Source organism: Mustela nivalis, assembly GCF_964662115.1.
Source record: "Mustela nivalis genome assembly, chromosome: 3".
NCBI classification, from domain to species: domain Eukaryota; kingdom Metazoa; phylum Chordata; class Mammalia; order Carnivora; family Mustelidae; genus Mustela; species Mustela nivalis.
Window position 1 is genome coordinate 121,082,306 of NC_139022.1, and position 27,731 is coordinate 121,110,036.

A 27,731-nucleotide genomic window follows, 5' to 3' on the forward strand; every position below is an offset into this window, starting at 1 on the left:
GAATCTGCTTTGGGGTCTGTTTTTAAAAGCTAAAGCTACTCTGAGTTTTCTTGAAGATGATGTAATAAGGGCAACTACCAACAGAGGGCCTAACAGAAAATGAAATTTCCTTTCTCCTTATTATCTACCCGAAACCCAAGGTGAGACATGTTGTTGCATAAATTTGAGTAAACAATGAATTTCAGTAGAAATATTGATTAATTACTTTTTAAGGGAAAAAACCCTTGAAATGATGATTAAAAAACAAACAGAATTTTTTTAATGAAATGTCACCCTTTCCTCCCTCTTTCTCAGCACTTAAAATAAGTTTACTTGGCAGCTCCTTTGTTCTATCACTTGAACAATCTCACCTCCTTTCCAGGTGGACAGAAACTAGAATTTATGACTGGAAAGTATTTGAAAGAGGGAAAAGGATCTTTACGTATTAAACCTGGATGTGGAGGGCAGCCCAGGACAGAGCCATCTCAACTCTGTACATGTTAGATAAAGCTATTTAGAATCTGGAATTCTTGAATTTTAGTCTTGAAAATTTAAAGCTACTCAGATGTATTTGCTAAATGTATTATATATGTCCCATGCAATGAATCTGACAGGAAAACAAATTTTCCCTCAAAAAGGCCACTAAATTTTAAAATTACACTAGTCTTACTAACTTGGAAAGCTTCAAACCTTAGGGCAAAAAGCAACAGGTTCTCCAGTTAAAATCTGGGGTCTTAATGTAATGGCCTTCTCACACACATTATGATTTAAAGGAACTATGCTATCTCTAAAAATGTCAGTTCTGCCGTTCCCTAGTGAAGACAGTCTTATAAAGAGGTACCTGATTTTCTTATTTAGGATATCCGGTCCTATTTTCCAATTATCTTAAAAAGCACAGCACAGTCCCTAAGCCACTAGCATCCCCAGAAACTTGCTGAAGATGTAAATTCTCAGGCCTCAGTCTAACACCTCCTAAAACATAAACTCTGGGGGTCAAGTCCATTAATTTGTATTCTAACAAGCACTCTAATGATTCTTATCATCACTAAAGTTTGAGACTATGACCTTAAGGCAAGTAAACCTGAGTCTTTTTAGCACTTTCTAAAATTGAGGATCTTTTGTGACTTCAATTTCCAAACAAGTGGTCAGACACAAGAACACCAAAGTTCACAGACTGGCTTTGAGAACCATAAACAAACACTGAGTAGGAGTCTCTGAAGAAGATAAAAAACAGAAAAAGAAAAAAAAAAGTATCTGAAGACATGCATTAGAAAATAGTCAGGAACATTTAAAAACTTTGTAGTAAGATACTTTTCAGTTATTCCTTACTAATATTTTGAATATTAATATATAAATAGATTTCCATTAATAGAGGTCAGTTGGTGATGATTTTTATCTCGCATAACTGTTTCTATACTGCTGAAGAGTGCCATCTTATTTTTAAGACAGATATAATGCATTGCTTTAAAATCAGGATTTTAAAACACATTATAATAAGGAAATCGATTGGAAATAACAAAACAAGCATTAGGTAACCAGCAACTGCACTGAAATAGACATACCACTCACATATTCCATTATGTAAATGAATTCAAAGATATTTCATGACTGATCAGCTAGAAGGGACATAATGATTTATAATTCAAATAACTGAGCACTGAAATCAAATTGCACTAATATATATTTCTAAATATGGAAACCTGAAATAATTGTTAAAAAAATATAAATCAATGTACCCAAGCTGAAATCATTCATACCCTTTGGTTTAAATGTTATAGCTTTTAAGTTTTATCTAATAAGTTTTCTGAAAATATGATTTTTTATGAACTTCAAGAAGAAGTGTTCGAAAGCACTAAACAGCTTATGAAACAAAAGGTTATAATTTTAGGATTAAAGAATATGTAAGAGATATAAGATGATAGGAAAAGGATCTTACTTAAATAGTGGACAGAAATAAATTAGACATTTTGCAAATTATGCCAAAAAGAATACAAATCAAATTACTTTTGTATGAGATTTCAATTCCACCCTAAAAAATAGGGTAAATCTAAACAATAGATACGTGCTGTAAAATAACATAGGCCTCTTTCCAGATAATATGCTCTCAAAGTAATTCATTGTGAAAAGGCCAGAGTTTGCAAGACTAGGAAGTACTTATAAACCACTTCATATGTTAGAAATAAAGAGTATTTCAGCATTATTATTAAAAAAAATACAGGTTGGGGTTTTTTTTAATAAGAAAAAATACATATCTTAAAAAGCCAAAATGACCACTGGAATTGGGTTGTACATCACTTTCCAGTAAAAAGGAAAAACAGCCTGGACAGGTGTAATTTATCATTTTTCTGATTTAATATCAAAGAAATATATTAAAATAATAAAAAGAATCCTGAAATCCTCAAAATTTGTAGTGATAAATAGCCCTCCCTGTCTTTATTACATTATACCTACTAACAGAAATATTGCATGGTGGATTTTGCCAGACAAGGACGATTATTTTCCAATAAAAAGTTGCATATTAAATTCCAGCACAAAAGTGGGTGTCTAATACTTTGGAAATCTTTTATGGTTTCCCAAGGAACACAATTTTAAACTTAACTAATACAAACATATTCCTGCAGTAAACCTGCATTAAAAATTTCCATCCAATGCCACTGATTTTCAGAATGCTGTTCTCATATTTAAATCTCAGCTAATCTTGGTGGTTAACTAAACCAACACTTATTTTTCATAACTCCTATGTATTTGATAGCTAACATATAAAAGACAATCTACATGCTTCTCTCTCATTGGTAGAAACAGGACAATAGTATTAACTATAATATAATAAGAAAGGATGATTCTGGTTTTAGATTTTAAAAATCTGCTAAAGATAGAAACCCAAACATTTAATGCATAATGGGAAATCTTATTTTAGAGTAAATAAGCTGTTGATTTGGTGGCAGCAATAATCTAAGAAGTGGTAAAAAAAATTATATAATTTTCTTCCTATTACTCCTTTGTGCCTCTTAACTAATCAAAATAATATTCTTTTCAATTGAAGAATACTGAAGCTATAGTATTTACCCTCAGGAATTCAATTTTTAGAAAGTAATATTTTTAGAACATCTTGACCTTCTTCAAATTAGTTACATGCATTCTTTTAAAACAAGGACTCCCTGACAATTAAGAAAAATCACAGACTATAACACATGAGGTTGCATACTTTCTTACGTATCCATTTATTAAACTGGATGGATAAAAACATAACTTTAACTAGTGAGGAATCTATATATCCATATAAATTCAATTGAGACTAAATAAATGTTCATAGTTTGTAGCTAATATAAATCTTTCAAAACCATACTTTACACATAAGGCTAAATGAAGGGTTTGTTTTAAACAATTACAAACGTTATAAACATATACACCCAGCCAATAGAATGCATGCATTATGGTGTTTCTATACATTACCAGATATACAGTAAAAAGGATATCCAACAGAAAGGTCATTTAGGAACTGAAGAGTCCTTGAAATCACAGGCTCGCATCTTCCCCAGTATTTAAGATTTGTAACACTAAGTATGGGGGAAAAAATGCTTTTAATTGTAATTAAGGTATTTGCTTGTATAGAGAGAGCATGGAAAAACACATACATTTATGTAAGTTAGGTAACCTAAAGCAGAAATATCTCATAAAGTTGAAAAACAGGTTTAAATACCACTAGAGAACATTTTCTATTCTATTCTTTTTAATGGCATTATCAAAATTATATCCAGTCAATGTATAATGAACACTGTTCTCCAAATAGTATATAATTCTCTAAATTTAGTTTTATAAATGAAAAAATTGCCTATTTCACAGAAGAAACATCAAATAAACATATTAGGGAATGACAGCAAGAGTTACAAAGGAAATCAAATAGAGGCTCACAGTTAACTGCCAAGAAATGAACCATCAAACTTGTGGCTCCAAAGCTCACTTCTTATGGTCATGATTATTTATGTAGTTCTTTTCTCTGCATGCAACATAGTACTGTCTATCCATTACACAGATAAAAGTGGGTTGCCAAATGGAGGCATACAAATTCAGGCTAAATGTACAAAATTATGTCCATGACTACAAGCTAGTTAATTCTGCTAACAGATTATAAAGGATGATTTAAGGGAAGTTTCCATGAGTATGTCTCTGATAGCCATAGGTTCTTGGTGGAATCAATGAATGCCCTGTCTTAAGGCAATCAAACCTCTCCCAATGATTCCAGTTTGCAATAATCTCTTCAGTTGGTCTCTGAAATTGGGTATTTTCGTTCTAATTAAAAACAAAAATGCTGCCCAATTGACTTGAGGAATCAAAGTTTGTAAACATTTTAAAACCATATTTTGATGTTGCCTACTGCAGATGTATGGCTACCTTGACAAATAAGAACGTCTTTGGGTGGTGAATTTTAAATATGTGAAATTAAGTTTCAATTAAGCACAATGCTACCATTCTAAGAATTACAGCATAATTTAAAAAGGTCTTTTATTTAAAAGCTAAAATTTATTAAGAGATTTAAACACAGTAAAAATATCTATTACATTCAAAGCAACAACAACAAAAGAAGAATCAAAGAACTCACATTTTCGTCATGAATGTTTCTAGAACATGGCTGTCATCTGTTATTCCTAAAACTTCTGACATACGGGCATATACCTGGATGAAAACACAATTGTTAAAAGCTTTATCATTAACATGTATTTTCAAATGACTTAGATTTAAAGCATTGTTGCATCCACACTGAAGAAAGGAGTGGGTAGGGAGAGCAAATGAAGGATTTTTTAAAAAAAAGTATAATTTAATAATTTACTCTCTTTTTCTTCCAGGAAGTACCTCTCTTATTTTGAAATATACACCCACACTCATGTACTTGGTTTGTTCCCAGAATACCACATAATTTTTTTCTCACAAACCACCCCTTTCTCGAAGATGGGTGTATGTATATAAAGGGCTAAAAAATGGAGTGTTTCAATAAAAGCCTCCAACAATTAAAAAAATTTTCTATCTATTCCAGATATCAGCAAACCTTCAAATAATTCAGGATTATGTTAGTTGTAAAAAGAAGGATTTCAAAAGTAAGAGGAAATTAAAGAATTTATAGACATTCTCCTCAAAAATCTCTCAATTAAGCTCCCCCAAATGTAGAGATAGGTCTTACTTTCCATGCTGAAACTGAAATCCCAGGCTCACAGATTCTCTGCTGAATACATCAGGGCCTGGGAATCCACTAAGCTTCCAATTAGGGAGTGTTGGTTGCAGACTTTGGGGTGCAACATTTCAGTCCCAACCCAAGCCACATTGAGCTTGTAAACACATATCCCACTTGGAGTGGGAAAATGCCACCAGCAGCCAATGGAATATTCCCTAATAGGCTGGCAAAGCTGAGAGGTGGGTTGACACCTCCATGCTCCCTGATGCTCTGGTGTGATTCCAGGTTATCCCTGCCAGACACCAGCTGTATGGGATTTCTCTTCTGTGATTTGATCCCCTGTGATTGTGTTCTCTCACTTTCTCCTGATCCGCCTATTTCCTAGGGTACGGTATGGCAACTTAGCTTTCACTCCCTATGTCTTTTGCTTTTCACATGTCAACACCAGCTTGGTATACTGCCATAGGTCACGAAGGGGAGATAAAAATCACAGGGCACCACAAAGCACCCAGAATTATAGGGTTATACAGGGGAAGGAGGCTGTTCATTCCAGAGATCTCATATCTGGATATTCAACACTATGCAAAGTAGAAACTCATGTTCTGGGCTTTCAACCTAAGTCCTATAAGCAGAAGCTGCTCAGCCTAGTAGAGAATCAGTGGGAGAGAGAGAGGGAAAGGAGATGGCAAGTGGAGAGGGCAAAAGAAGGACAGAAGGGGCAGAAGGGTGGAGGGAAAAGCTGGGGAAGACTGAGTTTCACATTCCTGTTGCCTCTTCTGCTCTTTTCTGAGCCTTACAGAAATGCATTTCAATCACTGTATCTATGACTTTGCTCATGGGCATAGGCCTTCACCTTTCATAAGATTGAAGCCATCACTGTATTTGAAAGATGTTTAGGGGAAAGAGGGAGTGAGGGAGAGACAATCTCGGGAAATGAGTTACTACCAGTCTTCAGTGATCAGAAACCTTTAAGCCCAGAGCAGGCTCAAAAGAAGACTGGTATGTAGAAAGGGGAGTTTCCCTTATCTCAGCATAACCTGAAACCTCTCTCATGGACCAGAGTAAATAGGGCCCTTGGAAAATCTGATAATGGGTATGATTCATGGCACAGGAGGCCCTTTACAACTTGGCCCCAACATACCTCATCTCTACCTGAAGCCACAATGAAATACTGATGGATCAACCGAGGCTTCTCATGCAGTTTCAGATTTCTAGAAGTTCATGTGCTGTTCATTTTGCCTTCAATCTCTCCCCCCTGATTCCCATTCAAAAGTCATCTCCTCGGAAGCCTTCTCTGTCTTCCCAGGAAGAATGAGTTGCACTCTCCTTTATGTTTCCACAGTGTCTGGTCTATCACTCTCACGGTATTTCTCACATTGTAGATGTCTGGGTGCCCACGTACTCCCCACTCCCCGCCCCCCACACTGTATCATATTTTTGTAAAATTGAAGTTTACATTTTCAAGGCTTTAGAAATGCTATTTTTTAAAAAATGGCATGCCCAGAATTAATCTAATTTTTATTTTACCCAAGCCACATTGAATAATACAAATATAATAACTAAAATGTGATTTTAAGCATTCAAGACATTTGAACATTAAAAAAAAAAAATCTTTTTTTTTTTTTTTTTTTTTTTTAAATTGGCAGTTCTTACAAGGAAGTTTTCTGTGGTGTCCCTGACTTCAAGAAAGGAGGAAGCTAGGCAGGCAGGCAGGTCTGTTGTGCTCTGCTGTCAAAACAGTTTCTCAGAGCATCTGATTTGACCCAATAAGATACTAGAAAAAACAGTCAACATTGACACATGGCAGTGCTTTAATCCACAATTATCCTTGTAACTTGCACCATTCCTTTTATCATCCATTAGCTTTGATTCCCATTATCCCATCTAGAACTGTGTCAACGTTTTTGTCCCTAGGGATTTCTCTCCACTACTAGGATCTGACAGTCAAGCTTGAGTACTAAACAGGATCATTACCTCTTAAATCCACTTATCTGATCTACTGAATAGTAAATTGAAAAGCTCATTAAGAGCAACAATCTGATTTGTTTTCACGTGTGACAGGGTCATTTAAAATCAATGTATGATTACTGCATTTCTTTTAAAAGACTGTCTCACATTTTCCAAGGCACCTTATCATTCAGAGGCCATGCAGATAATATGAAAATGTCTTCAAACATTTGGAATTCAATTATATCATTGACATATATAATTCGGGGGTGGCAAGTAGTCTGTCCAGTGAGGATATAAATTTCTTCAAGAATGTTTACCATGAAGCACAAGTCAGTGAAGGTTTTCTACAGGAAAAATTCTAAAACAATATTTAGGGGTTTTCAACATTTTCTAAAATTTCTATCACTTCACCAAAAAAAAAAAAATTTTATTACAGCAAGAAGAACCTTACATCACAATACTCTTTTAAAGGAAGCATACAGAGATTGGCATAGGAATGCAATTAGGGGAAAAAGAAAAACACCCTTCCTTTAAGTTCATAGATTACTAATGTTTTACTTCAGAATCAATTAAGGTAATTAGATCATTATGAAAAATAAGCAAAGGTTTAAGAAGTAAGACAATAAGCTCATGTGTGTTGTCCACTCTTCTCTGAGGGATACAGTGAAGTTGAAAATGGCTATGCCTTTGGTTATGTGTTTCACATAATAGTATGTGCACTCATTACAAGTTGATTTTGCCTGGCCATCTGTGCCTTCTTCCCACTCTTATTCTTCCTTTTTTAAATATGCCTGTATTTCTCTATTAGACTGTAAGCTCTCTGAGGGTAGACATGATGCTCTTTTATCTCCCATACCTAATACTCAATAATGTTTGTTAAATGAATAAAAAATGAATGTAATGTTAAAATTCACATTTTGGCTGATTTCATTTCTTTCAAAAAATTTTTTTTTAACTAAAGGAAAACAACCCATAAAAGGTATGGTTTTTGCACAGAATTTTTTCTCTGTGAAAATGACAGACCCAAAATTCTACTCTCCAGAAATAACGCTGGTAAAATTTCATTATTTAAAAAGATGTGGTGTTAATGCTTAAATAATGTTTCTGGAAGAAGTTCTCCCTATAGATGCAGTAAGAAGAGCTCCCCTCACTTGATACTGAGAGCATACACTGTTGCTAGCCTATTAGTGGCACTTCCCATATGATACAACAGAATACAGTTTTGCCTTAGTATTAATTTTCCATGTGCGTATGTCTTTCCTCCACTATTTCAAGCATGTGCTGCCAGATGGCAGAGATTTTTTTTTTTTTTAACATATCCAGAAGTAATTAGAACATTCCCTTGATAAATTTAGCAATGTAGAAGGGCTTTGGTCCCAAAGATACCTGGATTTGAATTCTGGATCTACCACTAACTAGATTAAAGTCTCTGAATCTTGGTTTCCTATCTGTAAAACAGGAATAATAATAGACTTAATGGCTTTTGAGCAGATGAAATGATGATACCTAATACAGTGCTTGGCATTTAGTAGTCACTCAACAAATGTTGCTTTTCCAATGGACCCTGTCTCACAGTAGGCGTTAAAAACTGTCAGCTAATACCATTTCAAGAGAAGGCTCACTACAAAAAAAAGTAACAGAAAAGTAATAGGGTGCTTACCTCGAAGATTTCCACACTGCACAGATAAAGTTAAAACAAACAAAACCTTAAATCTGTAGTAACTTTGAAATCTTTCTGTATATAATCAGTCAATTCACACACTCCAATCATGGTCAGAAATGGTATTCGTTAAAGGCCATAAAGTTTCAAACTTTCATGCTACAAACCTGCATTTTTCTACTTCTACATAGCTACTATCTTAGAAGCCAGAAAAATTATCCATTTTAACCATTCATCCATCTCCCCAGCTCTTAAAATATAGAAAGTTGTTAAAAATGTAAGGAATCATTATTATTATAGATTTGAAAAGGCATGTTCCTAAAAAACTGTTTTAGTATGTTTGTTTTCTTTTATCTGTTTATTTGACTCCACTTATTTTACTTTTCAATTTCAGAAAGAAGCATTTGGGTATGTACATAATGCTTCAACAACCCATACGTCCTCTAACTCCTCAACTAACCAAATGATGAATATTGCCTGTGCACAGGCAGGTAGCTTAAGTGATCTTGTATCTGGCTTTTCAAAAGGGAAACCAGATATGATAAGAAAACCAGACAAGGAATAAGCATACAAATAGCAGTAAGATTCCGAGTTGTAAATTTAATTTAATAAAGAATAAAAGCATGTGCTGTGATCATTTTTAAATTGCTTTCTTTTTCCAATCCTAATTCCTGGTCTTGGGTATCTGCAGTGTTGTCTCTAACATTCTGGTTATAACTTTGAAGAAACTAATTATGTCAATCCTTAAATTTGAAGTAGATTACAGAACTGGGAAACCCAGCATATTAGTTCCTAAAGGTTGTATGGATATATAATGACAGTCACAGAAATTCAATAACAGCCCTCTATGAAATGTACTCAAAAGCACCACATGAAACAAATTAAAAAGAACAATGAATCTCTCATTCTGTGCAAATAAGAAAATAAGAGAAAACACTCATTCTATAGGTTTTCATAAGAGTTGTTATAATGAATTAAGATTTTGGATAATGAATCTTCAGAAAATTACAGTAAGTTAATACCCTTAGGTCTTCTATAAATGTTTAAGATGTTATAACTTCTCAAAGAGCTTTTGTAAGCAGGCTCAATGCAGAAAATTAGCAATGCTGTGGAAATCAACAACTAAGTATTCTCCCATCAGATGATATACTTTCCTGAACCAATTTATTCTCCAAAATTTGCATCTAATAATACAAAATCGATGCCACAAAAAATTTTTTTTAAAAACCCCAGTAATTGTTGTACATTTTAAAGTATTGCTTCAATCTGCTGAAATGATTTATCAAGATTTTTAACGGGTTATAATTTGGTAAAACAAAACCTGTCACCAGAAAGAATCCAATATAGTGAAAGCAATAACATTTCTTAGGAAAAGAATTTTGGAACTTAGTGTGATATTATTTATTACAAATAAGAAACCAATTTTCTTATTTTTGTCTTAGGCTTCAAGTGCCCCTGACATCAATGCAGTGCTTTCTATAGAAGAGACCGTTGAAGTAAAAGGTGGGGGTTGCGATAGGAGTTGGAGGAGGAGAAGGAGAGGTATGAGAGGAAATAGAGGACTTAATGGCTTGGATCTAAACCATTTGGAACTAAAGATATTGCGGTCTTTCATTAATGCTTGAAGCAGAATAAAACACGATCATCACATTACCTTATGACCATGTCAAAAGACATAATGGTACAAATATCATTGCTTCATATTAAATATAGAAATTTAGTGTTACTGAATAGATACATGTTAATCTTGGCTAATTTTTGCACATCATTTAAAGTAGCATCACAAAATATAAGATCAAAATTAGGTAAAAAAAAGTATTCTGGCAGAATTTAATTTTAAAACCATAGTTAATGATGCAAACCAACTGGTAAAAGGTTAGAATTCTGCTTGCCCCATTCAGTGAAATACAGAATGGCAACTGATAAAAGAAAAGCTGACTATGGAAGTACAAAATAAATGTGAATGTTAAATGTTTATTTCAATTAGACTATCTGAACCCACCATCTGTGGTGGCCATCTTGCTAAGGGGACATGTACCTAACAAATCTCTTAAGAGGCATTCCCAATCTGCTTGAATAAGCCATTGTATAAGAAAACTTGGAGCGACCACTTTGGCCTCGCATTTCCTTCGCTCCACATCCTGTGGCACAAAGCATGAACTCAGCAGGCTGGGGTGCAGGGCTGCCTGCTGCCTTGTGATAATCCCCTCTCCCAGTAGGGGCCTCCACTGATGCATGGCTAAGAACATGCTTCCTCTTTTGCTTGCACCCCAGTGGGGTTTCCATTCCTAACTTGGGCCCAAATCCAGACTGCTAAGGAAGGGCTCCAGATGCTGCCAGAGATATTTTTGGATTCGTTTCTAAATAACCATTTATTTGAAAGAGGAGTATAGGTACAATGTGAAAACCAGCAATACTGGTAATTTTGGAGAGATACTTTCCCTGCCTCCTGTCTTCTTCCATCCCCTCAACCCCCCGGCACCGACCAGATCTAAGGTCTAACTACCACCTGTTCAACAGAAGCTGGCTGTTTGCCTCATTTTCCTTCAGGGAGCCACTGACTAAGGATCTCCACCAGCATGAACCTAATGTCTCCCGACAGGCCTTCACTAGCCAAGAGGGACCCGGGTCGAGTGCACCAGTTATTGGTCACAGGATACACAGCCCATAGAAAGACTCCTGTGGTGCAACCAGCTGAAAGCCAACTAGAGAAGATGGGGAGTGTACATTTGTCCTGACACAGCTTTGCTCCTGCTGGCTGCCAACTCACTCCATGTCTGAGGCCAAGCTTCTGTTGGACTAGTCTTCTGTGGCTAAAACCATGGGAAAGCACTGGGTAAATATTATTATCTTCCCAAGCTCATACAAGGAGAAGCTAACCATGGCTATGGCACAAGGCTACTAGAAGAAGGCTTGACTATTTCTGGTGGAAGATTACAAGACCACGGTTTAAAGGGGGCATTTCAGGCATTTTATTTATAGTCCTTTGCAATGGCAAATTTATACCATGATTAGAATTTAGAGGAAAGAAGTTGATGCTGGATGAAATTTGTGAAAGGGTGATGGTAGAGGTGGAGAATTGGGACATAAAAGATGTTTTGTTTTGTTTTGTTTTTAAACTATAACCCTCATCCCTCTCAAAGGTGTCCACCAGAAACATTCTGGCATAAGGGATACACATACTGTAGATACCCTTCAGTAAGAGATACTATTCATGTAGTCAAAGAAAACCTTCTCCCTGCAGGTATGAATAACTCATTAGAATTGGCCACTTCAGAAAGGTAACTGAGAAACCTAGCCTGCTTTCACACTATGCAATCACGCTAAGCAGAGTCTCTGCAGTTAATACTGCTCACTAGCTGATGGCTGAACATTTGGTTATAAAACATGCATACTGTAGGGTAATAAAGTGCATAAAGAGAGAACCAAGACAAGGGACCCCTACACTTATTGCTGTGAGCATGTACCTATTTTAGTAACAAGACCCTGGGGCTGTGGTGAGGTAAGTGTAAAGACTGGTGATCCACCACAATAACCAGGAACTCAACTCACCTTAACTATTTTCCAAGCCTTCTCTGGAACTCTGGACACATCACTCCTCAGGCGTACAACCTAAAAAGCACAGAGTTTAGGGACCTGGCACCTGACATTAGGGATAAGGGAAGAGCAAGAGGCCTTCCCAACTTCAAATATAGGGAGGATGTGGCTTAGGGTCTTTGTGGCTGTCACTTAAAGTGCTCTGGGGACTTTGATTTTATTCTGGAAGCTATAAGCGAAGACAATGGTCAAGTGGTGTTCAAAGCCTTGATGTGGTTACATAGATTACACAATGGGTTTGCTTCCATGGAAGAATTCAAGAAACCAATTACTAAAGGATAGCCCTAGAAAAGAACAAATTATAAATAATCGTTGACAGAACTTTTAAAAGAGTCTCTTAGTACTGTTGTTGCTCATGAGGTCCTCTCATTATGGAAGTGTGGCAACTGGGGCTAAGGGTTTAAGCAGGCTGAGCCACCTCTGCATGGGTAAGAGTACATTCTTAATGAATGGAACTCACTTATTCAGAAGCTAAGTACCTCATACAGTCTTCTACCACTTAATCTAATTCTTGCCACACACTCTTCCCTAAATCCTCTACTCGAAAAACACACAAATTGCAATTACAGTGGGTATTAAGACACATGTCCCATTTTCCACTTCCAAAGCAGCTTCTGCACTTTCCTCCTAAGAGACTCTCTTCTGGGAAGAACCACCCAACATGGAGGGTAGAGGAATAATGGCCCACAGAATGGCAAGCGGGGTGTCAATCACATCATCTGCATTTGTACTACTCTGTCAGATCAGCTATGTTCATTATGTTCATTTTTTTCATTACATTCTCAAATTTTACTCAAAAATGTTGTTCCTATAATCTGTTTTGACTTCCAATTTCTGTCCTTCGTGCTAGCCTAGGTAGTGAAAACTTTAACCTACTCCAAATGCAAGAGATCATGGTTCGCCTTTCACCTTCTGGTGGTCCATTAATGCCTTTGAATTCTAATACCTGGTTTCTCTGGGTAGGAGATATCTGGGGCAGCAGGTTAAGTCCTGCTTCCCTTAGTCTTTCTCCTGAACACTTCTCCATGTTCAAAATTAGTTAAAACATATGCAAAACCCCAACCAAGACAATACACAGTTACCCAGGAAGCATCTTCTTCTCTCAGTAAAACAGAAATGGGCAAGTTAATTGCATATGTATTTTTGGTAACTTCACTTTGGAGGAAACACAGAACATATATATGTAGTGGAATGTGGGGCTTTGAGTGAGACTCTGCTATTTGCTAGCCTAGCATAGTACTTGACAGATAACAGGCATTCAATAAATATTTTTATTTAATGAAATAACTCTGTAATCCTAAATTAGTTAGCCTCTCAGAGTCTCAGCTTCTTCATCTGTAAAATGGAAAGAATAATAACAATAAGATCACAAATTAGGAGTCTAGTGAAATGGTTTAAGACCTAGTTTGAAGCCCAAGACTAGTAGGTTCTACCACTTACTGAGTGATTTTGATCAAGTTCTTTACCCTCTAAACCTCAGTTTTCTTGAATAAAAAAATGAGGATGATAGTAGGACTAATTTATGACATTTTAGAGAAGATTGGAGTAGTTAATTCATGCAAAGCACTTAGAACAGTCCTGGAGCAGAGTAAAATTTCCCTAAGTATTGTTATTATTATTATTATAACATGCTATAGCTCTGCCAGCATCCTGGCAGAAGCACTTGGAAAGCTGTTAGTATACAGTAAGACCAAAGAAACACTAGCTATTAGTCCTCAGAACAGGTGGCCAGCTAACAGCCACTATTGTTATTAAGTAACACCTAATTAAACCTTAGTCTGACTTTAAGATTATGAGGCATGCACCAAGATGATGGTCCCTTTTCTTTGTGCTTTATCTGGACTAGACTGGAAAGTAGATCTCTGTTCTAAGTTGGTATGTGTGTAGCTTTAGCATTGGTTACAGAGTGATTTTAGGGGAGTGAGCCCTAATGAAAGGCAGCCGAACTCCAAATCTTCTATCTTCAGGAGGAGGAACAGAATAGCAGTGGGAGAGGAGACAGGAGGAAAAACAATATTCTGTGGCAACAGGTGATGTTTTATCTCAAGAGCTCATCTGCATCACTTAAATTTTTAATTTCAAAGCCCTCATCTTCCTTTTTTGAGTCATTACAAGTTCCTGTTTCCTAGTTCCAGGATAAGTTCTAAACTCACTGGGTAAGTAGATGATTTACAGCCTTGAGGCCAATAAATTATGGAAGTCTTTTGATCAGTGAGTCCAATCAATTCTCCAAGTTTTCTTTGCTAAGTTAATGCACACAGAGAAAGGGTTCCAGAACACCATCATTAGAGTTTTAAATTATCAAAAGAATTTTTGTGTGGCAGGCTCAGTAAGAACCGAAAGGGGCCACCTTTCATTCATGAATATAGTATTGGTCTTTGACACTAGACTATGGATAGAGTTGTTTCTTATATGGTAGGATGGATTCTATCAAATATCTAGGATCTAGAAGTAGCTTAGCTCTCTTGTGACTGACTGATAGCCAGCCAGGATAAGAGGTCCAATCTGTGCTTGTAGAGATGAGTTTGTTTCCTTGGGAAATACGACAGCAAAGATGGGGTGAAACTTGTTATGTTCATGCTATCAATCATCTTTACATTTGAAATTGAGCATATACCTAAACTCACACCTAAACACATACACAGGCAATGTGACAGAGTGGAAAGCAAAGCTGGATTTAGGGTAGGATGATTTGGTCTAACACTGGGTCAGTCACTGAACAAGTCTTTAAACCTTCCTGAAATCTTTTTCCCATTCTGTAAAATGAAGGTTATCATACCTAACTAAGTAAAATACTGCTGAGAAGACTCCATGAGAAAATGTCATGAGTAACTCCCACAGAGTGATTAAGCGCAAAAGGAGAAATCTAATACAGGTTAGAGTAAGGTTGAAGACAGATCATATCTTCAACTGATTATCTCCTAGGCATTTCTCGTTCTACATTAACTGAAAATACAGAATTTGTAACTTAAAGCATGGACAATGTTTTAATACTAGAACTTTGGGGATTTTAGGAATGGCAGGATTGGAGTGTACTGTGTAAGGCAACTGCACTGGCTAGGGAGTGTGGTATTACAGCCTGTGTCTCACACATGCAAATGACCAGGAAAAAAGGACAGTTGAGAACTTGGACCATGAAGAAGGAAAGCAGGTCAAGATGGGAGCATGGAAGGAAGTGGTGGTGAACACTTAGAGACAGGAAAGGACAATGAGTGGTTGAAGGCAAAACAGAATGGGTTCAAACAAAAATTGAGAATTGTGTGTCTCAGCAAATGTATAGACACCAGTGTACTAAGGTGTTTTGCATATTTCAGCATTGTCTATCATTTTACTACAATTCTCCCCATCAAAAGGTGTGGGAGATTGTCCACTGAAACATACTTCCAATATTGTAACAGAAGTCAATCAGAAAATGTAATTCACACTGAAGAAAGTTGTTTCAAAGCCAACTTTGCTTAAACACATCTATTCAGTAAAGCAAGGGATACTGGCGCTGGGGAGCCATGCAGGCCTAGGGGAAAACAAAATCTCAATAAGTATGCCAAGTGTGCTTTTATATTTCAAGATCCCTTCAACAGAGACATTATGGGGAGATAAAAATTAGGAAAACACTGAACTTAACTAATTCAAAATGCTGAAAAAATATTTTGCATTTATGTTTTATAACCAAGTGCTTTTCCCACATTTGTCCCAAGGCAGCAGATGAAGCACTATATTCACCATTGCTAATACTAGCAATTGGAACATGCTCTTTGGCAAGGCAGAAATAAGATAATTGTTCAACATAGGCTGGCTTTTCAGAAATACTGGAAGCATTGCCTGTAATTATAGACATCTGTCACTGCTAGCCACTCAGTACTAACCCTGACATCAATATACAACCATAGCACTAAACTGCCTGCAGGCATAGCAATGGAGACCAGATACGCTAGGCAGGCAATCATCTGCTTCATCCAAACTATCTGTCAAAGGTTCCCAACCACAAATAGCTCTTACATTTTGTATCCTTAGGATAATATGTTGATTTATTTTAGATTCTCTAATATTTACAGTCTAGGCCATCTACTAAAATAAAGAAACAAAACTTATGGCTAATGGAGGCAGTTACTGTTCACAGTCATCATAAAAGGTCATAGCTCAACCCTCAAATGTTAAAAATTGATGGCAGCTTTAACCATGTGCTATCATACAGATGTTTCCTTTTGTAGAGGCAATTATTTTCAATAGCAATTCAAAATGGTAAATACAATCTTTCATCAGCAAGTATGTTGCCACACTGATCTAATAGAAATGCTCATATTTTAAAGCCTTTTTTGAAAAGTAAAGATAGGTTCAATGCTGAGTATTGAAGAATCCAGATTGTCAGTTTGGGTTTAGCTGTACATACAGTACCATATCTGGCAACAGTTTTTACATATACAAATGATGTGATGTCTGAAAACCAGGAGATGATATTGAAGGACAAAATATGTGGTTAATGAATGAGTCAACTGACATATCATCTTGCTAGGTGTAAAGCTTACTGAAATATACATGTGTGTGTACAGTCATATTTTTAAAAGCCCAAAGACACACCATAGCTTTACATGTTCCTCTCTCTTTTCTATTAAGGAGCCAGAGAAGCAAGCTGAAAATTATTAGACATTTAGACTAATTAGAAATAAGCACTCACAATTATCATAATGTGTTACTAAAAACACAGATATTTCTTGGTCTGATCACAACAGCCTATGCTGAAGAAAAACTATTAATTACTGACAGACAGTTAGCTTACAAGTGAGCTGCATCTTAAAAACCTCTTTTAAAATACAATTGCTAAATGCCTTACAGTGCTGTAATGTGAGACAGGTTCAAATCTTATTACTTCACTGAAATTAAAACCTAAGTTTTAATACTGTTCAAGTCGAACAATGATTCCACACTTTATTGCTTTTGAAATCCCTTGATGATCATAGGAAAAAATGCCCCCGAGAAAAAAAGACTGTTTTCGATAAACAGAAAATACAGTTTGCACTCTTAGCCTCTTTGTCATCACAAAAAAAGGATTTAATGCCAATTCTTTAAAAAAAGACTTTTTTTTCCACAAAATGTGCACCTTGTGTGCCATTTGTAAAATCAGTTCACTTTCTTTTATTTATTACTGCAGCGCGGCAAGGCAATAAAGAAGCTACCAATAGCTAATAAATTACATGCCTTTTAAAACAATTCTCTTGCTACAGAAACATGTAACTACAAAGGTTTACATTTACATGGTACATCACATGAAATGTCTATATTTGTGTCCTATTAACCATTTTGGCAAATTGTGGACTTCTACCAAATAGCCGACAGAAAAAAAGACAAAGTGAATCACACATGTAGACACGATATAAAAGAAAACCCTTTCTAGTAAACTACTCTTACTCTATTTGTTCTTTCTAAAAACCCTCCAAAATTTAGTGAAACACATGTTCTGATAAATCATTTTATGCATCAAAAAGGTATTCAAAGATGTTCTAATCAGGGTTAATTTAAACTTTACTCAGTGAATATTGAGAACTAAGTAATTTCCCCCCCTAATTTATGTTCCTAGTATGCAGTCTTTTAAAAATCATAGCTCCTAGCAGTTACTTAGAATAAATTATAAAAAGCAGGATCATTGTTAGAATAAACTGTAAAAAGCAAGATCATTGGATGTAAGGCAAAAATGCCCCAAATCTGCCTTAAAACACTTTGTGTTTTTTAAAATATACTGAAACCTGGTTATTTATTTATTTAATAAGTCCTCATATCAAACATGTCTTGCTTAGTTATAACCAACTTTTCTTTTAAAATAGTATAATCTTCACATATCCAGAAGGACTATCTAAAAATCTTACTTTATGAGAGTAAGCTGTTTTTGTCTTTCTCACTTATCTATATGTACAAATGAACCCTGAAATATCTGTACTCCAATTCCAGGATTAAATTGTTACATTAATCAGGGTATTTGCTTAATGCTCTCATCCTCTACTCTCATGATGAGCGTGTATTTATGAGGTAGTGTATTGTCTTTTATTATTAATTTCCTCCATTTCCTGTAATAGCTATCATAGCTGTGGCTTTTTTTGGTTTCATACCTACAAATTTCAACTTTGTTCAATTATGCATGATGAACAATGCTTCTCAATTTTCAAAGCACAAACAACTTTGTTCCTTTTCATATTTATTTCAGGATGACCATCTACCATACAAATGAATAAAAATTCTCCATTCTATCGCACCCCACTTGTCCATTCAGATCTATTTTCCCCCCACTTTCTTTTGAAATTAGCTTGATTGTGGGAGATAACCTTTTCTGAAGAGTTCAATGAAATAATTTTTTTTCATCTTCAGATTTTTTTAAAAGGGGAGTTATTATCAACATAATGATATTCTACAAACCATATATCTACATATGCAGAGAATCGTATTACACATTGCCTAATTTACCTTTTGTTTCTTTTTCATAGTAATGCTCATGTTTTTTGAAACCATGACCTTTCCCCATACTGTAGCTGATTTAAAATGGCAAAATTCTCAAATAGCAACCAAGAAAAATAGGTGACAAAATATCTACTTTCCCTATATTCCCTATCTTTCCCTCATCTCATTAATAAACTTTTATTTTAAATATTTAATTACTTAGATTATCTTCCTTTTGGCCAAGAGAGGGCTCATTCATTATACTGTCTCTCCTGGATCACTAAGAATGTGCATTCAAAGGACAGGTATCATGAACCCCATTTTTTTAAGATGGGGAAAATCAAATAGTGGTTAGGAGACTGCTCAAGATTACACTTTTCCAATTTCCTATTCACAGGTCTCACTGTTTAACAACACTGCTTTCTAGCTCCTGGGGAAAATATGTATTCACCGACACTCTGGTAAATCCAAATTAAACTTTCTAGGGGCATTATTTCATTGAATGTATGTAAGATAACCCTGTCTTCTCTCTGGCACCAATATGACAGAATGGAACCAGTGGGTGGTTTCTTGGTGCCAAATGAAGAGAGGCAGGGGAATTCATTTGTTTTATTAATTACCTTAGAATCATGAAACATTTATTTTGACATCAACCTCCTTAATTTGGTAAACAATCTGAAGGGTACTGATATTTAGATTTCTTGGTCTCATTCTGCAATCATGAGTGGGAAAGTGGAAAACATACTGGCCTCTCTTCAACCTGTATGTAACTCCTAGTTGTATTTTACTTACCTGTTTATGTAATACACAGAACCGAATGATGCTAAAAGAAACCCTGAGTATCACTTAGAAATCCTTCCAGGACTTGCCCAAGATTACATTAGGTGGCTTCCTTTATGTTCTCACTGTCCTTCTGCCTATCAATCATGGGCCTCATCATATTGAACAATGACTGCTTGTCAGCTTTTTCTGTGTTCTCCACCAGCCTGTGATGGCAGGGCTATTTCTCTAGTCACACTGTGTCCTAATGTGCAATTTACATGTACAGATGACCCTTCCACAACAAGGATTTGAACTGCACAGGTCCACTTACAAGCGGATTTTTTTACAGTATGGTAATTGTGATTTTTTTTAAAGAATATTTTCTTTTTTTCTAGCATACTTTATGGTAAGAATACAGTATATAATACATATAACATTCAAAATCTGTGTTAATCCACTGCTTATGTTATTGATAAGGCTTTAGGTCAAAAGTAGGCTATTAGTAGTAAAATCTGAGGGGAGTCAAAAGTTATACCTGGATTTTTGACTGTGCAAGGGGGTTGGCACTCTTAATCCCCATGTCCTTCAAGGGTCAATCGTATTTGTAATTCTAATGTGTGTTTTTTCAAACACACCAAACAATTCTCCAACTGTCCATGAAGACTGACTGGATGTCCCCACAATTTAACTCAATTCTGACACTGTCTACCTTGAGGTAGTGTCAGATTTCACGGGTTAAGGGCTCAGTCCCATAAGGCTGCCCCTAATTTAGGCACTAACTGGAAGTCCAGATTGTCACCTGTGCTTCTGAGTAGCTACAGACTGAAGGTTCCGATGACCCCCTCCTTGGGTTTGGTTATTTTGCTAGCGGAACTCACAGAACTCAGAGAAACATTTTACTTATTAGATTATTGGTTTGTCATAAAAGGATGTACATCAGTACTGTCCAGATGGAAGAGATGCTTAGGGCAAGGTTTGTGGGAAGGGGTATGGAGTCTCCATGCTTTTTGAGCCTTTATTCTCAAATCTCTACTATGTGTTCACCAACCCAGAAGTTTTTCTTTTTTAAAATTTAAATTCTAGTTAGTTGACATACAATTCAATATTGATTATAGGAGTCGAGTTCAGTGGTTCATTCTTTACATACAACACCCAGTGCTCATCATAACAAGTGCCCTCCTTGACCCCACCCCCACCCCCCTCCTCCATCCACCCTCAGTTTGTTGTCTATAGGTCAGAGTCTTTCATGATTTGTTTGCCTTTTTCTCTCAACCCAGAAGCTTTCTGGCTTTTTATGGAAGTTTCCTCACCTAGGCATGACTAAATCTTTGGCCCTTGGTGACTAAACCCAAACTCCAGTCTTTCTCCATTCCCCAGAGGTCAGGAAGTGAGACTGAAAGTACCAACCCTCTAATCACATGGTTGATTCCCCCTGGCAAGCAGCCTCCATCCTTAGATGCTTTCCAAAAATCACCTCATTAACATAAACTCACAGGTAGGAAAAAGGGGTCTGTTAGGAATGTCAAGATACCTTTATTGGCTTTTATCACTTAGGATATTCCAAAGGTTTTAGGAACTCTGTGCCAGAAAGGGGGACAAAGAACAAACATTTATTTCTTATTATATATCACACTATCACAGTAATTATAAATACTTGATTAATGAATTTAAGAATAAAAGAATGGCACTGATTCAGCCCAAAATAACACTGTTGCAGTTACTATAAAAATCCTTTAAAATCGAACATTGCCTGGTTTCAATCCACTATTCCCTAAATAAAATACCGCTCTATTTAACAACATATACTAGAAAAATGACTAGGATCAGAATAAAGTTTCTCTGCTTTCATCACCATCGAATTTGACCGTCTCATCTTATCTAATCCATAGTCAATCAATCAATAAGAAAATAGTTGATGATCTAGCCTTATCTTAGCTGTATTGGCAAATAAAAGATATATATATATCTATCTACATGTATAGATATATATATGAAATTTCCTCTGTCTTCAAGAATCTCAAACACAGGGGCACCTGGGTGGCTCAGTGGGTTAAGCCGCTGCCTTTGGCTCAGGTCATGATCTCAGGATCCTGGGATCGAGTCCCACATCGGGCTCTCTGCTCAGCAGGGAGCCTGCTTCCTCCTCTCTCTCTCTCTGCCTGCCTCTCTGCCTACTTGTGATCTCTATCAAATAAATAAATAAAATCTTAAAAAAAAAAAAAGAATCTCAAACACAGAGCAGAAAAAAAGGAACAAGATTGGGAATTACAGTTCATCATTTAATAGATTTAACCGGACCTAAAGGTCAAATCTTGTATATGTCACTTCCTACCACTGTATTCTTAGTCAAGTCACTTTGTGGTAGAACTATGGTTAAGAACACCTTCATCACAAGATTATTTTGAGGCTTACAAGATGTAATGCATGTAAAAGCTGACATCATACTCCTGGCATATAATAAACAATAAATGACTGTTAGTATTGTCATCTTTATTTAACTAAGTTTTAATGAATATGACCCATATACTAAGAACTGTGAGAATGATACTTGAATAGAACACTGAAGAATGGGGATGGGAAGGGGAAAGGATGGGGGTGGGAGTGGGGAAGAAGGAAAAAGAGAACAATGCAATTTAGGATAAAGATGGTGAGAGTCAGCCTGATAGAGGGGAGATATTGGAACTAAAACTGGCTGGTAGGTGGAGCCAGATTATGGAAGACCATAGAAGCAAGGATTGCTGGCTTGATGTAGTTAACAATAAGTCTTTGAGTAGGAAGAGCCCTATGATAAAAGTGGTGTTTAAGATTTGTCCAACTACAGTATGTATGATAGACCACAGCCAGGGAAGTTAAGCTTTTACCCTTCTTGGACCATTTGTTGTCTCTAATGACATGTGTTCTCTCTCCTTGATATTCCAACCTTCATGGATATATATACTCTTTGGTTTCTCATTTTCCTAATTCTTTATTTTTGGATTTTTGGTTAGAAATTTCTTTTCTCCACATCTTTGAACGGAGAGTGCTCTCCCTCCATCCTCATATACCCAGTTCCTTGGGGGAGGCTCATCTGCTTATATAAGATTTCAACTGAATATGTACTGAAGTAACTCTAAATCCATAGCTTCAAAATTAAGTATTGAATGTGAAAAAGAAATCCCTCTCTGCCTCAGCTGAATTACTGAAGAAAAGTAAAAGTGTTGGGAATTGAGAAGAAATGCCAAGGTGGCAAAATTATGACAATTTGGCTCTATTTCCTCAAACAAGACTCAGGTCTGAGGTGGGCCAGGAACTTGAAAGAGATTACTTCTGCCTATATTAATTATATAATAGTACAATATATCAGCTCAAAGGCTCATTTGGTTACTTATTGCTTCTGATTACAATTCCAATGACCTACCCTCCAACTATGACCATTAACCTCAAAAGGCTGGAGGTGTACCCATATTTTCTATCTTTCCTTAATAAACAGCACACAATCTTTCATTCATGGACTTTCAATCAATGTATTTTCAGTTTGTGGCACTGCTTAAAAAAATAAGTTCTATAAATTTTATTATCCATCATAGAAAGCAAAACATACTCTTATTTTCCCCGAACTTAACATAGGGCTAAGGGGATTATTGAATTTAAATATTTAAGAAATTTTCAAGTCCTACCAAAATACTGAGTTAAAAAACCAAAAACCCAATTTTCCCTCTCAACTGTTTAACTTTCTAAACTGAAGACACCTAAGACTTTCATACCATTGATTTTATAGTATATATGTGAACTGTGCTGTAAAAAAGTGAAATATTGATTATAACTATTAACATTGTGCTTTTAAATCATTTGAGCCATTGGGACACCTGGACCATTCAGTCGGTTAAAGGGCTGACTCTTGATTTCAGCTCAGGTCATGGGCCCTGGGATAGAGACTGTGTTGGGCTCGGTGCTCAGTGGGGAGTCTGCGTCAGGATTCTCTTTCTCTCTCTGCCCTTCCCCACACTTGCTCTCTCTGTCTCTCTCTCTCTCTCATTCTCTCTAAAATAAATAAATCTTAAAAAAATAAATCATTTGAACCATTGAATTTCTGGAGACCACATTTTTGAGTAGTGACAAAGGTCCAAAAACATGTAACAATACAGCTATTTAATTCTCACTACAATCTTGAAAGGCTACTAGAGGTCTTAAATGTTAACAGGCAAAATAGGAAGAAACAAATTAGCTAATGTAAATTACTACAAACAGGACACAATTGTTCCTTTTCTTTCTTTTAAGTAAAAGCATTTTTAAAAACCTTGGAAACAGCAGAAGCACGGGACCAAATGCCAACAGTATTTCTCAATGACTAGAGAAGAAAATAAAATGCCTATATATGATCAAAGGCTAGACAGAGTTAGGAACTTCACAAACCAAATGAAGCGTGCTCACCTGCAACTAAATAAAATGTACCATCCCCAAATCCTTATCCTGAAACCTTCTATCATATACTGTTATCATCTCCTTAATATGACATTTTTGAAAAGGAGTGTAGAAGAGCCCTAATCCCTGTCTCAAGTGTGACCTGAACAATTTTCTCCACTTCTCTGAGAAGTGGAGCATTTCTTCATCTACAAAATGAGGATAATACCCACTTTGTAATGTTGTAGAGAGGACCAACAGTAACTTGGACACAATGCCTAGGACAGTATTTTGTGCACAATAGGTACTTTATAAATACTATTTTTATCGAGAACTTCAGTTGCATATCTGGAAAATAACTAAGCTTATAAAAATTAGGAATTTTCATTAAGCTGTTCAATACCTTTATTTTTTAAACAAGAATGGATAAGTAAACCATCATTTAAATTCAATCCCCATGCATCTGTTGTTAATGTGTATACCATGGCCAAGTATCTAGTTAAATTTAAATTTTGATGCCTGAGAGTAAGTAACTGGAAAGGGAGAAGAACATTTTCATTACATAACATACAACATACTGCACCTAAATTAAAAAATAACTATTCTCTTGGGCATTAAATGGGAATATGCTAAAAGCACCAGGTTTTTAAAGAGCGGTAAGGATTCCTGACTTACTGTGAGAAATTCCCAATCACTTTTAAAGCTTTTTAAAAAAAACTCCAAAATGGCTGACAGTAGGTAAAGAGAATATAAAAGCAGATGGTTCGGACAGACTGAATACAAAAAAGCAGGTCTTAGCAAAACAGAAGCATTTGCCAGTTTGCCAACGCTGCTGGTTCCTGCTTCCACATCCCGCTTGCGTCCCCCCCACATCTGCTCACCGGTGCTCATGTGATACACCGAACCCACAGAGGATGAACAGTAACAACTTGCAAATCAAAAGCCTACTGAGATCTGTTATTTACAAATGGAACTCCCTTTTCTTTGCAGGATTTTCCTCACAACTTTAATCTAGAGAGGTGGAAGAATTATCTTTCTTCAAAATTAAGACATGGTCCTTAGATTTAAGATGATTATTTTAACAATAACACAATAAAGGGATGTTAATGCCTCGCATATGAAACACATTAATAGAGATAGATGCAAACTAACTCAAATCTTAAACCATGTTTGCCGATTATACCTTCTACTTTCCAAGTACAATAAAAGGAGAAACTGCTATAAATAAGCTTCTGAAGACAGAAAGCACTCTTACAGCATCTTAATCAAACGACACATTATTTCTCACAAAATATCATACTTTTTTTTGTTTGTTTTGTTTTGCCTTTGAACAAGCTAAGCTAGGAACTTCAAAGAAGAATATGATATAATTTAGAAGAAGGCTGAAAATACAGCAAGTTAAAAGAATAAAATGGAAAGTCACATGGTGAGAGGACACAGATAGGAAACAAAGGTTCTTCCCTTTCAGATTCCCTTACTGGTGTGAAATGGTACTTTGGAAAATCCCAAAATGGCCTCCTGTGAAAAATGAGCATAACTCAGACATCAATAAGAAGGAGTAGTGTAGAAGATCTAGAATATCACAAAGGGGTTAGGGATGCTGAGAGAGGATGTTGGTAGATATCAAACTAGGAAAGAGACCTTATGGAGGAAATTGAGGTGATTTTATGAAATTGGTAAAGGCAGCATGACAAGCGAGATGGCTCATTCATGCTAACTGCAGAGCCCATGGTCAGGTTTACTTTGCTAACACTCAGCTGCATAGTTGTCTCCTTTAGCTTTTACCCTACCCCTGTGGGTACTGGACTTCCAGAGACAGGGATGCTAAAAAGGATGATGTAGATAATATAAGCAGCTATTAGTTCCTGAGTGTTTATTATATGTTAGGTGTGATACTAGGTATATTATATGCCTTACCTCATTTAATCAATATAACTCTAGGAAAGAGGTGGGCATTAGTATCACAATTTTACCACTAAGGAAACTGAGGCTCAGAGAAGTTATGTAATGTGTCTTTTGAGTCACACAGTTTGTACTGACAGAGTTGGGATTTGCACCCAATTAAGAATAATGCCAAAGACCACACTCTTAACCAACTGCCTTTCATATATGATCATGAAATGCTCTAAAAAATATAATCCAATCAATTCCAAACAGGTTTAAAGTATAAGACTTTTTACAAAGCACATAAAATAGCCTCAGTCATGCGTTCAAAATCATTTATACTATCAAAAAATCACATTCTTTAAATGGGTTTTCCCATATAACACTGAAGTTCCATTAATTAGATAAAGTAGTTTATTATCTGATATTGAGTTTTTTTTACTATTCTTTAGTTGCTCAGAAAAGAGAAGTAGGTCATGATTTCACTTGTTCTTCCATTTTCAATAGACATTAACACACAGTAATTTCAAACATTTATTGAAGTGTAAATGCCAGTCGTGGTGCTAAACCAGGGTTTTTCAATCTGAGCACTACTGACATTCTGGGCTGGATACTTTTTTGTTGTGGAGGGCTGTCCAGTGCATTGTAAAATGTTTAGCAGCATCCCTGGCTTCTAGCTGCTGGATTCCAGTAGCATCCCTCCCCCAAATTGTGACAACCAGAAATGTCTTTAAATATCATCAGATGTTCTCTGGGAGGTAAAAATCACTCCTGGAAAGAACCACCATATTAAGCACTTTACGCATATTTACTAATTTAATGCTCACGTCTACCATTACTATTACTATTCTATTACTATCACTATCACTATCACTATCACTATTACTATTACTATTACTATTACTATTACTATTACTATTACTATTCTAGCTGTAATTACAATGAAGAAATTGAGATGGAGCAATTAGGTGCATTCTCTGAGGCAACAGAACAAACACTTGGTAGAGTTAGGGTTTAAATTTGAGCAATTTGACTTCAGAACCTAGACTCTCACCCAGTACACTACACTACCTTTCTAACAAAATAGATTAGGTCTCCGAGTCCTGAAGGATTGTGAGTCTACTTCCCCCTCCCCGGCCCCCTGGTTTTTAATGTACTACTACTACTCCCTGGGGGGAAAGTTTTAAAAAGGAATACAAAACAAGGCTCACACTGCTCTAATTTCCTCAACTTGTTCCTCTTATGTGAACGTGGCATGACATAGAAGTTCTTAACTTCTGGGGGGTCATGATCTTGCCGAGTACTGGCACCTAGAAACTACATAGCAGCTCTGTGATAATTCTATTTTCTTGTTCTGCTCTTTCTACAAAAGAAAGCCTCATCCACTCTCCAGTGTCTCTAGATGTTTACTCCTCATCGTCTGTGTTTCCCTTCAGCTCTTACACACATGTCATACACACTCGGTCTTCAGCCTTTCTAGGTGCTTGCTGCATCCCAGTGACCAAGATGAAAGGAAATCTCCTCAGATGCATTATTATCTGATATTTAATTTTGTTACTATTACCATAAATGTTAGAGGAGGACTCTCATGGGATTGTTATAAGGAATAGAGAAAATCTATGTGAAATGTTTGGCATTGCATATTACAGGTGATTAATAAAAGTTTATTCTTCCTCGGGGCCTATTAGACATAATATGGGATTTCTTCTGAAATGCTGTCCTGTGAGTACCTAAAAACCCACCTTAAAACAAAACAAAACAAACCCCCACCTTAATAATTAAAGTAATGCTTTTCCCTGCCTTTTCTTGTGGGGGGAGGTTAGTTTCTAAAGAAGAGGTAAAGCATTACACAACCTCATGGAAACACTGTTTCTAGGGAATACAGTAGAGAGCCCACTATGTGACTTTCAAGAGAATAAGCATGACATG

At 36.1% G+C, this 27,731-nt stretch overlaps 1 protein-coding gene across 8 annotated transcripts in view; it reads right to left on the bottom strand.

Moving 5' to 3' along the window:
• RANBP17 (RAN binding protein 17) overlaps positions 1–27,731 on the bottom strand; it is a 314,483-nt gene that overhangs the window by 87,621 nt on the left and 199,131 nt on the right. For 4 of the 8 annotated variants that reach the window (XM_082726135.1, XM_082726133.1, XM_082726137.1 and 1 more), the window contains 3 exons: positions 12,309–12,368; positions 4,580–4,653; positions 3,456–3,536 (listed from right to left, as the gene is read on the bottom strand). In XM_082726135.1, the coding sequence (XP_082582261.1) occupies positions 3,456–3,536; positions 4,580–4,653; positions 12,309–12,368 (215 nt within the window). The remainder of the gene's footprint in view (positions 1–3,455; positions 3,537–4,579; positions 4,654–12,308; positions 12,369–27,731) is intronic. The other 4 variants (XM_082726136.1, XM_082726139.1, XM_082726132.1 and 1 more) reach the window with 1 other exon arrangement.